Source organism: Artemia sp. Qi Xiang Cuo, chromosome 10 (genome assembly GCF_049724085.1).
Source record: "Artemia sp. Qi Xiang Cuo chromosome 10, ASM4972408v1, whole genome shotgun sequence".
NCBI lineage: Eukaryota > Metazoa > Arthropoda > Branchiopoda > Anostraca > Artemiidae > Artemia > Artemia sp. Qi Xiang Cuo.
Genome location: NC_142803.1, coordinates 24,174,358 through 24,193,413, shown reverse-complemented (window position 1 = coordinate 24,193,413; position 19,056 = coordinate 24,174,358). Strand labels below are relative to the sequence as shown.

The 19,056-nt window shown below is 35.9% G+C and overlaps 1 protein-coding gene across 2 annotated transcripts in view; it reads left to right on the top strand.

Annotated features, from left to right (window-relative positions):
• LOC148947605 (uncharacterized) overlaps positions 1–19,056 on the top strand; it is a 105,246-nt gene that overhangs the window by 18,210 nt on the left and 67,980 nt on the right. For both annotated transcript variants that reach the window (XM_089096165.1, XM_089096166.1), the window contains exons 2-3: positions 8,180–8,574; positions 18,505–18,744. In XM_089096165.1, the coding sequence (XP_088952291.1) occupies positions 8,181–8,574; positions 18,505–18,744 (634 nt within the window). In that variant the 5' untranslated portion in view covers position 8,180. The remainder of the gene's footprint in view (positions 1–8,179; positions 8,575–18,504; positions 18,745–19,056) is intronic.

Here is a 19,056-nt window from a genome sequence, read left to right as displayed (position 1 = left end):
TTTTCAAAGTACATTTTGGAAGTTTTTCCGTTTGAAACGTATGATTTAGGATATGTTTATAGTGTTATGTCGTGCTTTATCGTGTTAATCCAACCGCTGTTGATGGTTCAAACTGCAATTTGGAAGTTTTTTGTTTGAAACGTATGACTCAAGATATTTTTAGAGTGTTATGTTGTGGTTTATCTTGTCAGTGTTAAATCTGCTGATGTTTCAAAGGGCATTTTGGAAGTTTTTTCGTATGAACCGTATGACTCGGAATGTTTTTGTAGTGTTGTGTCATGGTGTTCTTATCTGTGCTACCTCTCTTGATGTTTTCAGGGTGCATTTTGGAAGTTTTTTTTTGAAACATATGACTCAGGATATTTTTTTTATAGCGTTGTGTTATGGTTTATCCTGTCTATGTTATCTCTGTTGATTTTTCAAAGTGCATTTTGGAAGTTTTCTCGTTTGAAACCTATGACTTAGGATGTTTTTGTGGTGTTGTCTCATGGTTTATCGTGTAAGTGTTACATCTCTTGATGCTTTCAAAGTGCATTTTGGTAAGTTTTCTCGTTTAAAACATTTGACGTGGGACATTTTTGTTGTGTTGTTCCGTGGTTTATCTTGTCAGTGTTACCTTTGTTAATGTTTTCAAAGTGCATTTTGGAACCTTTTTGTTTGAAACATAAGACTAAGACTCTGTAAAATTGTGTTAAGTTTTTCACTTAGCCTGGGTACATATGGTAAGTGAAAAACTAAAAAAAATTTCACAGAGTTGTGGTCTAAGGGTAGCTTGAACATAATACTTCGGGTAGTTTTCTGAATTCTGGGAAGGATCTAACTTCTTTGGGTCAACAAAGTGCGGTTTATCAGATCCCATGTACTTGCGGAAGCTCAAATGTGGGACGTACTAACCGAAATTTGAAAATGAGATTATTACAGCATAAAGATTCTATTTCTTGGGCTTTAAAGCAAGATTCTAAGTCTGAAGATTTTACTTCAGCCCTTTCAGAACATATTTTTAATTTTTCCAGACCTTTTATTTTGTTTGAGAATGTCTTTGATTTCTAGGGATTGGGGTTTAAAGCAAAATTTTCGTGAAGATCTTGATATAAAGAGAATCTTGAAAATCATGAAAATCAAGAATATTGCTTTGAACCGGGACACAGGTGAATTTGTGCTGAATCTATGATAATTTATTAAAATATGACAGAATAAAGTTCAATTTACCCAATGTAGTTGACTTCTGTCCAAATGTTATGTCATTGAACGCTAATGAACCGAATCCAAAAAGGTCATAGAGGCTAGCTTCCACCTTTGCTTTAAAAATAATTAGAGAATTAAACAATATGTAGTTTTATTTGATTTCGTATTTAAAGTTTTTTTTTTAATTGTTTTAGTTTAGTTTTACTACTGATGACAGTCACTGTATATGTGACCGAAATATCTGGTATTTTTTGGGAATTTCTATAAACTGTCTATTAAAAAGGATTTTATCCCTATTTTGACCTTTCATTTTATCATCATGGAAAGGCAGTGTGGTCTCCGAAACTATCTACCATTTTACTAATATTGCCACCAAGGTAAGTGAAGCTGCCCACCTGATCAATCTTTTTATTACCCAGCGTCATCTTTTCATCTTCACTTATTCCTAGCCTGCGTTACTTAGTCTTCTTAACATTAATTTTCAAACCTATTGTAGCACCCTGAACTCGCAAAACCTCCAAAAATTAATTTATTTTGCTCACGCCTTCATTTAGGATGCTTAAATCGTCAGCATTATCTAAGTCCATGAGAGTTTTTTCTCCCCATTTGATTCTGTGGTCTCCCATTGCCTTTCCTGTGCTACTTAAGACAATGTCGATCAAACTAATCCATATAAAGGGGGATAGAACAAAACCCTGCTTAACTCCATATTCAATAGAGGTAACACTGACAAGATAAACCACAACACAATACTTCAAAAAACATTCTGAGTTATACGGTTCAAAGGAAAATTTTTCTAAAATGCACTTTGAAAACATGAAGAGAGGTAACTCGGACAAGATAAACCGCGACACAACACTACAAAAAACATCTTGATTCATATGTTTCAAAGGAGAAACTTCCGAAATACACTTTGAAACATCAACTGGGGTAACACAGTCAAGATAAAGTGAGACCCAACACTGTAAAAACATCCTGAGTCATACGTTTCAAACGAAAAATCTTCCAAAATGCACATTGAAAACATCAACAGAGATAACACAGACAAGATAAGCCACGACACAACGAAACAGAAGAAAAAGATCCTGAATCTTACGTTTCAAACGATATATTTTCAAAATGTAATTTGAAAGCATCAACTGGGGTAACTACCTCCTAATAGGGCTTAAATTTACAAGCCTCGTAATGCCATGGTGTTGTGGAGTGTTTTGGGGAGCGTTGTGATAGGCCTGGTTTGTGAAAACCTGAAGCATCGGATTGAATGTATAATTTTTAACGTGAAACGTCTCAAAATGTCATAGGAATTATGAATGGGGCGTCAGAGGGTTTGCAGACCAGTAATAGTGTGGCTATGTAGTGTTAATTGCTTGCAGTATCACGTTCTGGCAATGAAATGCCAAGTTCCACTGTTCAAGTAAAAACAGTATTTAGTTTAGGTTCTTAGGATTATTTTTCGGAGGGAAAAGGTTTAAAATGTCCTAGCGGTGATGAGGGGCGGTGCCACGTATATGACGGATGGGCAGGTGTGTAATACTACGGTGGCGTGGAGTATTTTGGAGGTTATTATGATAGGCTTGGCTTCCGAATACTTGAATCACCGGATTGAGACATAATTTTTAACAAGAAATGTCTGAAAAACATCTTGGAGGTGATGGTGTGATGTCAGAGGGGCAGTCAAATAATGTCGTTGTGGCGTGAATTGCATGGAGTAACATATTCTACAGCTAAAACGTTAAGGTGGAGGTGTTACAAGAATTTTTTACGTGGAAGGGGCTGAAAATCTAACATTAACTCAAAGAAACGCTGTATTTTCGTTAAGGGCTCTTTGAAAAATCTCAATAATACCTAAAAATTTACCACTAGTATCAACCCTTCCTCCCTTGAATTGCCTGCTAGGACCCATACCTTTCTTCCATTCACATATGTGTTGTTTTTTTTTCGTTGCGTAGTCGTGTCTTGAAAACACGGTATTTTCAGAATTTGCCTTGGAAACAACAATTTCTCGAAATAGGATTTCCCCTCTATGCGTTTTGATGTTTTTCTGGAAAATTCCCGCCGAAAAATGTCATGCGCGATAATGCTTGCTAGAGGCTGTCGTGTGTCAACCATTTAGTGTAACAGGCTCGGAATTAGCATGGAACATCACAATCTAGTAATGGAATGGCAAGTTTCCGCTGTCCAATTAAAAACATTAGTAATTATAGTTTAAAAAAAGTTATTTTTGAAAGGAAAAAATTGAAAAATCCATATGTGTGATAACTTACCCCCCCCCCCCTCCCGAGGGTGTTGTCGGGGGTTCTATATTGTGCCACGCTGGTCTCAATTCTTAGGATTCATCGGAAGAAACTCTAATGGCGTTTTTTTTTCATTAAGTTTAAATGATTAATTCTTGTGTAAGTGAATGTTTTTGCTTGAAAAATGCCTCCCCTAAAAATGTCACATGCAATAATGCCTTCTAGAGGCTGCCGTGTATCAACCATTCAGTGTCATGGGCTTGGAAATAGTATGGAACATCACAATCTAGCAATGAAATGGCAAGCTTCCGCGTTTCAATTAAAAATAATGGTCATTTTTTAGTTTACAAAATTTATTTTTGAGAGAAAAAGGTTGAAAATGTCGTAGGGGTGATAGTGGCGGCCACGTAGATGCCACGGAGGATAGCCGCGTAATACCATGGTGTTGTGGGGGTGTTTTGTGGAGCATCATGAAAGGTTTGACTTGCGAAATGTCAAGGTGGGTGAATATTCATAAGTTTAGCTCAATGAAAACGTGGCGCTTCCGTTATTGGCTCTCAGAAATACCTCAATATGACTTAAATTTGCATCTATAATCGACCTTGTCCGTCTGAAAATGATTGCTAGGATGTATTTTTCTTTAATGCATGGTTCTTTTTTTGTTATACTTTATTCCTTATAAGCTTTTTCACATTTTATGTTTTTGTTTGTCATGTTTTTTGACTGCATTTTCTTTATTTTAATTAATATAAATTTTATTTACAAAGGTCTGTGTTTTTAAGTTTTATTATTTAGAACAAGTCTTCAATACCTAAGCGTTTACAAAATTTAAGCATCTTGTAGTCCCCTTTTGCCTTTAATACTAAAATAAAATTAAGAGCAAACGCAATTTCTGGAAATAGATATTCTCCGTGTGCATGCCAATTATCGCAAGTGCACACAACACCTCATTCTAGTAAGTGAAACATGGGAAATCCCATCGCGTGCAATAGTTTATTTCTAGAATATATTAACCAGGACAGAATACTGGTAATAGTCTGCTGGTCCTGGCGCTTCGACCGTTGTTCAATTGGATGGATTGAAATTGATCTTTCGAGTCCTACCGAGGAAAAAGAACTAAAGAATAAAAAACGCCTTGAAAGAAAGAATAAAACGCTTTGAACGTTCCGACGAAAAATAAAATCTAAAAAAGTATTTTGACAGTGATATGTGCGCTGCCATTACGTAATATGCGCGCTGTCATTACGTAGCACCCACGTGCACGCTATCATTACAGAAACTTGTGCGCCCTTCATTACGTAAGATGTGCGCTGTCATTGTGTAAGATGTTTTCTGTCATTATTTGATTCCCAATAAATCCATATATGATTACCTCAATCTAAATAAATCTATTAAGTCACACACAATGGCGTCATCCTCTATTACACCTGGTCACGGGAATCCCCGGTTGTTGCAGAATCCAGGGACCGGTAGAAACTGGGATTGGTAGAAACAGGGACCGGTTGTATCCCGGGGGTACTGGCCGGTAGAAAGCATGGGAGTGTCGGGAGTATTGCCAGCTATATTCCTTCTAATAGTGGAATAAGATTTTGTCACCTGGTCACGGAAACATGGTGTCGCGGAACCGCTTGTATTCCGTGGGTACTGGCCGGTAGAAAGCAGGGGTGTATCGTGGGAATCTTGCCAGTTGATCGCTAGAAACAAGTACTGCTAGAAACAGGGACTGCTTGAAGCCATGACCGTTTGTGTTCGGTAGGTACTGGCTTGTAGAAAGCAGAAGGATGCATGGGAATCTCGCCAGCTGACCGGTAGAAACATGGGACCACATTGCACAGGTGTGACGTCTTGAGGGACTAGTAGCTTCACTTTTACACCCCCTATGTGACTCTTTAAAATTCTGTGCTAATTCCCTATCCGGCTCATGGAAATCCCATGCCGATTCCCTATCTTACTTTTGGAAATTCTATGCTAATTCTCTATCTGACTTCTAGAAGGCAGTGATGGGTGTGTCATGGGAATCTTGTCGGCTGTGATCCTTCTATTAATGAAACAAGATAGTGTCATAACACCTGGAATCCCGGGAGGGCATGGGAATCTTGCCAGCTGGAAACAGGGCGTGCACTTGAAAAGGTTATTTTAAAATCCCATGGTAATTTCCAATCTGTGACTTTAAATGTATTATGGGGATGCTACTGATATGGGCTTAAAACCTCCACTTCAGGGTATTCTCCTGGTCTGTGCCCCTAAAGGTTAGAAAAATAAATCATTTCACGGTTTTTTGTCTTTAGTCCTTCGACCTGACCTCAGAGGGTACTTTCACTTTTCCTTCTGTGTCTTCGGCCTTGTCTCAGTCACATACTCAGGGGTAAGGAAGCCTTTATCCACTCAGGAATAAACTGCCGTGTGCAAGTTTGGCATACTCTCGTGCGTCTTTTACACAAAATGCCTTAATGCGTAGTTGTTTGAAACCTTCATTTAGAACATCTTATTTTGCTGCGCTTAACTAAGAATTTTGTTATCAAATAAATCTAGCAATTACGAAATAATAATATAGTAAAACTCGTTTATTTTTCCTCATAGTCAAAACCGATAAGCTGCGTTTTTCTGCTAATTTTGTTTGCTAGGTATTTAAATGATATTTTAATTTGAATTTCTGATTTTTTTTTTGAATTTGTGAATATGGTTGGAAATATTTATTTTAAACATTTTACAGGATTCTATGTTTACTTCAGATAATTATTCTGGCTTTAAACATTCATGTAATAGCTGGTTTTGCAGGAAATTCAGTGATTATATACTAGCTTGAAACTACCTATCGAAATTGAATTGCTGCCTATTGTACTGATACTCTGACTATCTACTTGTTATGACATTTGCTGCTTAGAGTTTGACTTGGGGACGGTTTATTGTGCAACTGGTGCCATCTATTTCACCGTGTTTGAGACTTGTTTTTTTTTAGTTTTGCAGCACCCACATTCAATTTATTGAGTTACTTGAGTAAAACTCTTCTGTCTCTTTGTCCATTAAGAAAAATCTCCTTCTAGTTATAAGAACAACTTTTCTAGTTGAGCCCTTTTTTTTTTTTTTTTTCCTTTTTTTTTTTTTTTTTTTTTTTTTTTTTTTAATTTCTCATTCGAATAACAGTACGAGACCACAAATGGAATAAATAAATAGACATAGAAAAGACTACACACTACAGAAAAAAGAGGAATGAACAACACTGAGATACTTTAAAGGACCAAAAAGTGAAACTTTGGCGTAAAGAATGAGGGATTGAGGAGGGGGAAGCACCCCTTATATATGGAATACTTTCTGTTTGTTTTAAGTTTTGTTGTTGCTCCTTACTTTCAATTGAGAAACTTGTTATTTGATTTATTTTTGATCGTTTTTCAAATAATGCCGAGAAATCCCCATCCTCCCTGAAAAATCTCCCCCCCCCCCGCCCACCAAAACAAATTTCCATTAAGATATCCTCCTGTGTCAAATTTCCCCTTCCCCATCCTTGGGAAGTCCCCCCCCCTCCAAAAAATGTCTATTTAACCCAAAAACGAATACTAAACGTAAAAAATAGGCATTTCCTAACTTACAGCCCTTTCCCCAGAGGCTGTGGGAGGTCATGTCATACTCAGAGGCATAGTTATTGGGCAATTCAACTCTGCTTGACAAAATGGTTATCTCAAAATTTTTGATCGGATGATTTTGGGAAAAAGGAGTGTGGGATGGGGGCTAGTTGTCCTCCATTCCTTTGGGTCACATAAAAAGGACACTAGAACTTTTGATGTCTGTTTGTTTGAGAACTCTCATGATTTTCTAGGACGAATGGTTTGATACGATCACCCCTTGAGAAGAAAAAAGTATCCGTGATCTTTCTTCTGGCAAAACAAAATTCCACAGTTTTGTAGGTGGGAGCTTGAAACCTCTACAATTGAATTCTCTGATACCTTGAATGTAATGGTGCGATTTTCATTAAGATCCCTGGAATTTTATGAGGGTGATCCCCCTTCTCAAAAATCACGCAAATTTTCTGAGGCTCGTAACATGAAAATGAACGAATTTTATATGTTTGGATTCAGGATAAAAAGCTAATTCTCTTAATGTATCTATTGTTATCAAAATTTCGTTTTTTAGAGTTTCAGTTACCATTGGACCGAACTGCTTCTTACTTTACGTTAGTTTCCACGAACTGTTTGATTTATTTCTGTTTGTCATATCTTTCGTTTTGATCGAATATCAATTTGTTTCCCTTTTATTTTTGTTTTGTGCATAACGAGCTTGACTCTGCCAGATATCTGTATATTTAGTATGTAATGTAGGTAAAAGAGAAAAATAAATGAACCTGAAGGTGAACCTGATAATAGCTAAGCTAGCTTCTTAACGGGTCGGCGACAATGCAAAATGATCAGGTTTTGTCATACCTCAAAATGTTTTGCTTCGCACCTCAGAGAACGTAGCTTGGACAAATTCTTATCTTTTTGAATTTTAATGGACCTTAAGAAGTCGACTGAATCTTTATAAGTTCGTTGATGACTTGTCTAGTATCGCACTACGAATTCTGTCATCCCAATCGCCTCAGCCTTTACTCTCGCAGATATTTTTCTTTTTTTCTCTTTTTTTTGACTCTCTTGTAGGAAAATAAAGCTTGTGACTTGTGTGCAGCTAGTTATTTTTTGATCATACAACATTGAAACACTAAGGTCAATTAATTTGGTAAATCAATACATGTCTCTTACGTAGTAATATATACATAAATATATTTTCAGAATGGGGGCGCATACGAGTACACCTTCGCATAGTCCAGAGAGAAATACTTGTGAAAGCAGACCTGGTACGAAAACTGTTAACGTGCCGCATATTCAAAATATTTCCACGGCTTCATCAGATTCTTCATCACTTTCAAAAAGTCTCCCATCTCCAGGCCCCGGGAAAGGAGAAAATTCTGGATGTATTCGATTAAGATCTAGTTCTACGTCACATACGGACGATGTCTTACGCAATGGTGATAATCCAACTAGTTCAATTAATGTTGTTGCTGAGGATGGTGTTGGAAGTTCACCGAGTACATCATCGGGAAGTGATTCATCGTTTTTGAGTAATTTCAGTATCTGGAAAGTTGTGCAGAGCGGGAAAATGAAAGCACACTCGGTGTTGAATGTTGGTATGAATATTTTTAACCGTTTCTTCAATTGTGTTTGTAACTCGAGTAGTATCAGTCTAGACTCAACTTTCTTCACATATGTCTTTAATTTTCTTTATTTGTGTCTGTATTTTGCAGCTTTAATAGTATTAACCTAGGACCTAATAGCTCTACTAGCAAGGGCGTATCCAGGATTTTTTTGGGGGGAGGGTTATTTTTCCGGGGGGGGGGGGGGTACAAAAACACTTTAAAAAATGGATCAAAAGTTTAGTTATATGCATTTTCTCAGTTCTAAGAGTAGGAAAAAGATTTCGGGAGGGGGTTCAAACCTGGTAATTCACAGTATCTGGAAGCTCCGAGGGAGGCCGACTAGGGTTCATTACAGACTTGATAAGTTTCCAAGTCTTGCCTGGATTTCCCTCTGATTCTTCAAACTTGAGAGCAAAATAATCCGCTTTTGCTTTCCGAAGGAGACAGTTTAGCTTTATAATTATATGCTTTATAATCATCCTTGGTAGTCGTCCCTTTATTCTTTATCAAATCCTTATATAAATGGTTTCGTCTTCTCTACTTAAGAGTAGACTCTTAGTAATCCATGGTTTCTTTGTTGATTGATATCTGTAAACTTTCTTAGGTTTAACACACTTCTGAAGTAAACCTGTTAATGTGGTGTACCATGTATCAAATTTCCGATTGATATAATATTCCTCTTGTAGAAAATTGAATTCAGTCTTATCAACTTTCAGTTTAAAACGGGCAACAACCTCAGAATCAATAATAGGCCTAATGATGCTACAACGATGTCCCTTATTCGACTGTAGGATTTGCGGCACTGTTATCGTTACTCAAAAATGATCTGAAACACTATTTACCACAACAGCAGGTGACTTATATTCAGTATTCACAAATATGTTAACCAATATTGACGCAGAATTCTCAGTGACTCTTGTACAGATGTTCATAGTAGGCTTCAGCCCGTAGCTAAGCATCATATCCAGAAACTCCTTAACTCTCTGACTAGAATGTAGACTTTTTCAAATCAATGTTGAAGTCACCACACCCAAAACACGGCTGTTTTGATCCACTCAACAGGTCCAGTTGCTCTTCTAACAGACTCAGAAATTCTACGAGACTACTAGACGGAGGTTGATAAATCATAGTAAGAACACATTTAAAATTAAGCTTAGATACTTGCACAACCATTGACTCAAACACCTTTTCCTTATGTTTAGTAAGGGAAGGCATCGGCAAGATATCCAGATCGCTCTTAATATATGCCGCTAAACCTCCATGTTGGTGCAATTCTCTATTTTTTTAAACCAGTTGGTAATAAGGAACATCTAATAGAGATGACGTATGAGACTTCAACCATGTCTCAGTCAGAGCCAAAACTTGTAAACCTTGAGTCTGCAGAACTTCCTCCAGGTACTGAAATGAAATACTAATAGCTTGGCAATTTAAATGAAAAACAGAAAAATCATTCGGGTCATAATCATTATTCAAATCATGAAGGAACTTATAACGGGTTGCAAAAATTTCTCACCAATACCATTACTATCAAATTCACGATGGAACACCCCACCCCCAATATCTTCAACCCTGAGTGAATCATTCTCCAGCCCTTTCAACCTGTTCCACTCTGAATTAACCATTATCGAAAATCATTTTATGATGGATATGAGAAGGAAAAGGTTTTGTTAAATTACATTTATCATTTTCATCATTCGCTGATTTAGTATCATCGCTTCCACACTTAAAACCTAAAGAAAAAAAAGAAACATAAATATCTTCATAAAATCCAAAACACGCTACTACTGTTCCCAGGCCAAGTATCATTGAAAGCCAAGACCAATTCATAAGAACTCGAAGCACAATCGGTACGCTCCGCACCGCACAACAAATTGTACACTATTATTGTTTTTTTCTCATTATATTTTTAATTTTTTTTCCATCCACAACATCCTTTTGAAGAAAAAAGAAAAACACGAGACGACATTACTTCCTATAAAAAAAAACACAGAATAATAACTTAAAATAACCCAAAACTAAATAACTTAAAATCATGTTAAACTAAAATAATTTAGATAAAGCTTAGCATTGCATAGACACAACAAGAGGATTTATCAGCACTGACAATTCAGGAATCACGTCATTCACGGAGAAAGAAACACGCAGGCCGTTTGGCCGATCAAAACAAAGGAGAGGTGGAATCCATTTTGTTACCTATGCTTGAATACCACAATCAGCGAGCTTTGACCTTTTTTCAAGCAACCGTTTTCTAACGTCTCTCACTGCCGTCGGAGCATCATCACTAAGATAAATATCTTCATGACCGCAAACAGTCTTTCCTTTAAGTTTCTTACTCTGTTTCAGAATTGTTATTTTTTCTTCTTTAGACCGAACAGTAACTTTAAAATATCTACGCTCTTTATTCACTTCTGTAACAGCAAATTCTGGAGTCTCGTTTACACCTTGTCCTTCTTCACAAACAGTTTTCAAAATTGCTTTTGCGTCCTCTTTATCATCGCAAGGTACATTCCAAACCACTATATTTTTCCCATTCATTCTATACTCGCAATGCGTTAACCGATTCTTCAACTGATTATTTTCTTCACGGAGAAACGTTGACTCAGATTTAACAACACTAATCTGTGATTTTACATTTATTATTTCACTTTCAGTAGACGCGACATGGGTTTTGATTGCAGAAAACTGTTGCGATTGGCCAGATTGAGCTTCCTCTAGCGATTGAACCCCAGGTTCAGAAAAGCTCCGAGCCAGTGTCGAAATTGACAAAGTCTCTCCATCCTTAGGTGAAGATGACGACTATTCATTTTGATCCTCTCCAAATGAGACTTCTTTACGGTTTCTTTTATTTCGTTCCATGAATAAGTAGTAAGAAAAAATGAACAGATGAATAAGTCTTGCCTCAGCTGGCAACGATTTTTTATTCAAGATGTTGCTAGGGTGCAGTGCTTTTAGCCGCTTGGCATGGCAACCACCTTTTCCAACGACGGTAGTCAATAGGCTCTGCTTGTAATGACTAAAATAATTTATGCCAGATTACATAAACTTCGTCGTCTTCACTGTCGTAATCCTCAATTACTCCATGCAATTCTCCAGTCCAAAGGAATAATCACACAACAAAAACTCTCTTTCATCAATTCAAAACTTTAATCACACAAGCTATTTCACTTTTCAGCTATAACCACCGCACGGCACGGAGCGCCCAAGGTGTTACTCGTTCGGGAAATTAATCATGACTCAATCATGATTATATAGATGGCGTTCTAGCGGAATCACTGTTAATCTGGGATTGTTATGTTTGAAAACCATTTCATTGGGGCTAAAAACAATTGTGCTTGTGATTTTGGATTCAAAATGAAAGTTCAAACTAAAGACTACCAATGAAATAAAAACTTATTAGCCTAAATGCGTATTTTTTGCCGTAAATTACAAACCCGAATTTATCGCACCCTCTTCATCTAAACATCAAACTTTTTTCCAACTATGTATTATGTAATCAGATATGCTTCATCTATCTGCATCCGTATCCCCCTCTGACTCTGAAGGTCTCGTGAAAACACTTTCGCTGCGCTTGTGAAGTATTCACCACAATAAGCACTTCCATAAATTTGTTTGACAAGAGCAAAATTATTTGGAACATTTGTCAGGTACCTTAAATTATGCTCTGTTTAAAGCTTATCTTTGAAAACAATTGACGCTGTGCTCTATTGCATCTAGCGCTATCTTTTATTTATACCCTAAAACCACAAAATGGCCTTTTTGATAAAATGGATAAAAAGTACCTTTGGGTTTGTGAAGATGTCTTAGACCACGAGTCCTTCGAGTCTAATAATAATAAAGGAATTCTGCAGTTAGTTTTTGATTCAAGCGAAAGATACGAAATTAAGTTTCAAAAGTGATGAAGAAAAGAAGAAGCTGGTGAAATTGGACATAAATTTGGAGTTAGAGATGAAAAAGAAAAATTCGATGGTATATTATTGGAAATGAGTGTCACTGTGTTTGAATTGGAAGAAAGAGAAAAAAGCGATGTGTTTGGAAGGTTTTAGGAGTTTTGTTGTGAAGAAAAGCGAATTATTGAAAATAAGTGAAGAGTGGAGTGATTATTTCTCTGATTTTGATTTTTAGGTTAATTGCAAATATTGTGTATGATAAAAGGGAGTGAGAAAGTGAACTGAGGATGTAGTTTTTGGGTATAGAGAGATAGTTTTGAATAACTCTGTGTATGAGGGAGTAACAATGTTGCCTGTAAGGTGAAATAAGAGAAAGGGTTATTGTGGTCATTTCAGCTCATTTGTTTTTGTAAATTATAGTATTTATTTTATGTTTTGTAAAAATAAGCTGGAATGAGATTACAAAGGCAGGTTTTTTTTTATATATATTTTTTTGTAGTAAAATTAATATAAATTTTTATTTAATAGTGTTTTTTTCGCATAAATGGAAAATGATGAGGTTTTGTTTTAGAAGACGGCCACCGTAAGCCGGGATTTCCTATGGCGGGAGGACGTCCTCTCTGCGGGAGAGCATTTTATTTTAATGGTTAAGAAAATTTATAAAGCTAAAGGTACAATTATGCAAAGACCACCCTCTCGGCTGCTAATTAATATAAAATATAATGTGGTGGTGACACCTAAAATATTATAATGTTTTCAAAGTAGTTTCTGCATTTTAAAAGTTATGCCACTGAGAAGAGAGGAGGTGAGATTAACAAAAAAAAACATACAATGCAATGCAATTGAAATATTTGCTTTTTAAGCGCTAATTTATTTTTTTGTAGATTCCCAGGGAATAAAGATACTAAAATAGCTGTTGACTTGTTCATTTTGGAAAAAAAGAAAATCACTCTACCTTTAATGTTCAAAGCCTTACCTTGTTTTTTTATTGTACTATTTTACTCCCAAACAAAAATAAATTTCTCTATAAGCACAGACATTCTATAACACCCTAAAATGATCTTAATGGCCCAGACTCGATTTTTTTTAGGAGGAGGATGGAAGAAGGACTTACTTAAATAGATTTGAACCTATTGATAAGAAAAAATGTCATGAAGTTCACAACAAGTACCGTAATTTTTCCACATTTATATTGTAAAAATAATAATTATTTGTTAGCATTATCTACTATCGGGTTTTCTTTAAAATTTTGAACACATTTTAGGAAGAGCTAGACTTCAAGGTTTCTTTTAAGAAAATATTATGCATTTTGAAATTATGTCGATAAACAAATGAGACTGATTAACTACTAAGTTGTTGAATTTAAAATGACTTTGTAGTAACGTCGTGTTACTGCATCCCTCCGCTGCCACCAGATTAAGTAAAGTGGTGTTGGGCTGGTTCCTAGAGGGGGTGTGGGGTACGGTCCTAAAGTGATTAATACTAGGTTAGCGTTCCACTTAGGGGTTGGCCTGACTAATTATACTAGGCATATCTACTGGGCATAGATGAGAAGCTCAAATAATGTTATAGAGAGGCTTGGTATGGATCTGATTACTTTTATTTAACTCAACAAACAACGATACAAGGGTTTGGCTATGTATATGCGACCGGGACTATTTGTCTGACAGAATATAAAGAACAACAAAGATAGAACCGGTATAGCAAGTTTCTTCTTTATTTGCCACGTTTTTATCGTAATAGAAAAAATAATCACTCGATTTGGTGCTACTGATATTATGCGTGCTTAAGGCTGGGCCCTCATCATCGCCTCATTCGGCTGCTTAGTGCTGTTTGATATTTTGTTTATTTGTCATATTTGTTTATTTGTTATTTGTTTGTCATTTTTGTAGTGAATCTTTCTTTCTTCTTTTTTTTTCTTTATTACTCCACTATTTTTCCATTGTAAGTGGGTTATAAATAAATCGTCATCATCATATGACTATAAGATGGTTAAGACACTTACGATTTCCAAAGCAATCCTAAGTAAAACAGACCTGAGGTCACCCGAGAATAATAATATAAAAAGTTGATAGATACAGTAAAATTTGTCTTTTATACCTTAAGGTCCACCGCGCCTTCATGGGGCACACCTGTGCATAAGCCAAGATGTGCTTATTTCTCAATTCTTGAATGCCGGATATATCCAGATTTTCTAAGACCTGTGGTAATTTGTTAGGTTAATTTTCAAACTCTTATCTTAGTAAAGTGTATTTTCAAAACCTCATAATTTCATTTTGTGTCCTAAAAATTTCTTATTTCAAATTAAATCAATTTCTATCTTAATTGGTCAGCTTACCACAACTTGACTTGACTTACATGACTTAAGTCCCGTTCTTCCTTGAAGGTCGTCTTGGGGCCTCTTTTTTTGTAATGGCGTGGGTCTGCCTTCTGTATGCCTCGCGCTATTCTGCTAGATGAAGAATGTCCGAGAGATGGTGAGGCGTGAAGTTCTCCTTCACCCTCTTTGGGGGACAACTACGAGGGTGAGAACCATGAAGTTGGCATTCAAGAATGATTTTGGAAGATGACTCTGACTCATCCGTTGGACCTGACACAACCAGCGAAGTTGCTGGAGCTGGATCTTCGTGGTAATCGTTTTTGGATTTCAAGGCATATGGAGGAGTTCAGCATAGGGGATTCTATTGAGGTAATTTATTCTGGTGATTCGGCGGAGACATTTGGTTGCAATAACTGGGAATCGACGCTGCTCATCCACCTTCAGCGTCCAAGTTTTACATGAGTAAATTGCGATTGGGGTGATCAATGCATCAAAAAGTTGTGTCCTAAGTCATAGGGAAAAATCCTTGAAACGCAATACGGGCATGAAGACTTTGAAGCTGGAACTCGCAAAGGCAAGACGCTTTTTTATGTCTTTTAAGTGACGTTTGATCAGACTACCAAGTTAGGGGAACTCGTCGACCCATTGAATACTTTCTTCGTTAAGTGTCAGGTCTGGTTTTATTCCATCATTCTGCTTTTGTAAGCTACGGAAAATCTTTGTCTAATAGGTATTTATTATAATTTTGAGAGAGCTAGTTGCATCGATGACATCGCTAGTTACCGGTTGTACGTCATCCGGGGTTTTGACTATTACATCGATGTCGTCGGTGCAGGCTAGCTTGTCTCTCCGAACCTTTGTTCTGACGATTCTTTCACATTATCTTTTTTTGGTAATTCGATGTTTCCATTGTTCATGGCAGTTTTGGAACTGAGAGCCTGTTATAGCCTCTAGTTGGCCTTATCATAGACATTTGTTTTTTTTTCCCGAAAATGTTGTATTTTGATTTGAGTTTTAATTATGTAAAGAGAAAAAGTCATAGGGGCTCAAGTTGGACGAATAAGGATATGGGGCAACTACGGAAACATTTTTGGTTGCCAAAAACTGATTAATTAAAATGGCTCTTTGGCAAGGCGCATTATAATAATCTAACACCCAGGCTTTCTCAATATTTTGTCTTATACGCATGGCCCTTTTTGAGGAATATTAAAGATTTCTCTATAGAAGTATTGGTCTAGTGTCAGGTACTGAGGTACAATCTCTGCGTGAACGATTCGTGGCTATCTAAGAAATAAATAAACATGTTTTGATATTTTGCCTTGGTTGTTCTTCCGTCACTAGCCTTAGTAAGCCTCAAATGGGCCATTCTTGGCGCAGGTGCTTTGTTTCTCCGTCGTCATCAATTCCTAGGTTCGTAGTCAGTAATGAACCGTTTCAAGTAAGATGGTCATTTAGTATGCTCTGAAGAAATGGGACACCTGTCTGTCTTTTTGTCTTTTGGTCTTGCGACAAAAAATTTTTGAACCATTTTGTAATCTCTAATTATTAATCAAATCCTTACGAACAGTTGTATAAATTAATCCGAATTATTCTTCAATCATTCTATATCTCAAACGATGATCAAGTCGGAGAAGACACTGAATTCTGATGATGTTCTTTTAATTGTTTGTAATCGAAGGCCTTCCACTACAAGGATCCTGTTCTATTGATTCTTTACCGTCTGTTAATGCTTTAAATCACCTGTAAATACAGGCCCTTTGAGAAAATCTAACTCTATAGTCTTTTCAAAATTATTGAAAAGTTTTCGTTTCAGTCCGCCCAATTCTGAAAAATCATGTAGCGGCACCGTTGCTTGAGATTGCTGTAACTCATATTTAAAATACGCCATTTTAGACGGTAATCTATGAGTGTTCTCAGATAATATGTTTTAGTATCAGCATCATTGGTTTGTCTACGGATCTAGATTTTATGAAAACGATCATTTACATCAACTTTTGACACATCAGATTGGGTAATTTAAAGGGCATCGTATTACAAGACAAAAGCTGAACATGAAAGCGGAAAAATTGAAAATTTCAGAATTTGTGCTGTCATTAACGACTCGTCCTTTTTGCATGATTTTTTTGCCTTTTTCTTGTATATACAAAAACAATTTAGGAAGGCAATAACAACTTGTTGGTATCAAAAGTGCCAATTAGCAATTTTTCTGGAAGTAAAGAAAAAGATGTAACTTATTTTGAAAAAAAACGAATTATCTAAGCATAGTGAGAGCCAAAAAAAGATACAAGAAACAGATTGGACCAATTGAGTGAGGGACCTCATTTTAAAATACCAGGGACATAAAACACCCCCCCCCTAGCTTCCTCTTAGGTCTATTCATAGCTGAAAACTGGGATTTTCTACAATTTTTCTTTTGGCTGTTAAAAATGATTAAGATTTTTAGCCTTGTGCAAAATTTCTTCTTTGTTGCGACTTTGAAAAGTGGACAAAATAAGCGCTAACTATTTTGGTATTTTGACAATGCTTTTCCTCTTTACGTAGCAAGTCTGACGCCCAACAATGTGGGCGTTAGACATCCTGTTAAAGATGACGGGGTGATCTTTCAATGGAAAATAATATTTTAATCCATCGTGTCTGATTGGGGTTTTTCCCTTGGCAAAAAATTGAATTTGAACATGATGAAATAACTTTAAAAAGTGTGATATTTTCGGAATCATAACAAAAAAAAGGATTCCATTGATCTATGAATGAATAGATATAGCAAATAGGATAATTGGTCTTTCTAAAAAGATGTTCTTATAGTGAGTCAATTAAATAATAAGTTCAAGTTTATAATCTTGAATAATTGTGATAATAGCGTATCAGTGTATAGCTAAATTTCTCAGTTATTCAATGGTATCTGAATTTCTTTTCAATTTCTATTTGATAAAAGGATTTTACTCATTCAATAACTGTATTTTTTTGCTGTTTTTTTTTTTTTTTTTCAACCAGTTTACTATCCATTAGTGGTAGTTTTTCTCCTTTGCTAAAGTAATCAGGAAAGTTTCACTTACTAGAGTTCCCTGATTATATATAATTTTTTTTTCTCGCGCATTTTCTTCTGATATGTCACACACGTTTCTTATTTTCAAATTTAGTGTCCGCTAATTACTAAAATTGCACAAGGGTATATGGTAGTCTTTTTCATTAAAAATTGGGCTCTCGAGTTTTTCTCAGTTTTTAAGACGGTATATTTTTGAGTGAATTTCCACTGAACCAATTTAAAGAGTCAGGTTTCATTTTTACTATGTTTGCTTTCAATATCAATTTGAAAAAAAGTCTCATACTGCTTTTTTAATTACCGCAATTACCGTCGAACGGAGTATTTTTCTTGTTTGGTTTGGAAGGGGGATTGATTTTTCAGCTAGATAGAAATAATCAAGTAATCATTTTGTTTCTGATAAATAGATTTTCATGGATTTAAACGTAATTGGAAACATATAAAAAAATTAATTAAAAAAACATATAAAAAAATTAAAAGGGTTAGCTTGGCTCCTTTTGTTTGTAAAGAAAAACTTTAATTTTAGATTCTTTAGAAACTTAGTTTCTAAAGTTTAAAAATTAAAATTTAAAAGTTTAAAATTAAAGTTTCTTTAATTTTAGAAACTTTAGATTCTAAAACTTTAAACTTGATGAAGATCAGGTTTTTCATTGGTAATACTGTTCTATCTACAGGTGAATCTAGTAGGCGTAATCCCCTGCGAACTGTTCAGAGTCTAGAAAACGATCGCCCATCGAACTCACAAAACCAATCTGGAGAAGACGCGCAACGAAAGACACGGTGGCGACCTTGGGGTTCTTCAAGTAGTAGCTCTGACGATGATATGGATGCAATCAGTGAAATGGCACTACAAACCATTGGCTTGGATCAAATTAGAAGGACAAGGTTATCACAAGGAAGATGGAGTTACCCTGGTAAGACCTATCAGTATATACCACCGCTATAATATATTTCAAACAATGTATTTCTCCTCCCCCTGATGTTGATTCGAAGGATTCCTGATTTAGATTTAGTTTCTCTTACAATTTTCGTTTAGCTTTAAATTCTTTTTCTATTGGGTGAAATGGAGCTAAAAAGAATAAAAAAAAAAAAAAAAAATAATAATGCTGTTGCAAAAATGAGTTTCCTTTCAAAACACTCAGACTAAAATGATCACCACTGATGCATTTATTCTAGGAAAGTGTTTATTTTCTGAAGATTTACAAGTTCCGGTAATGATACGAATA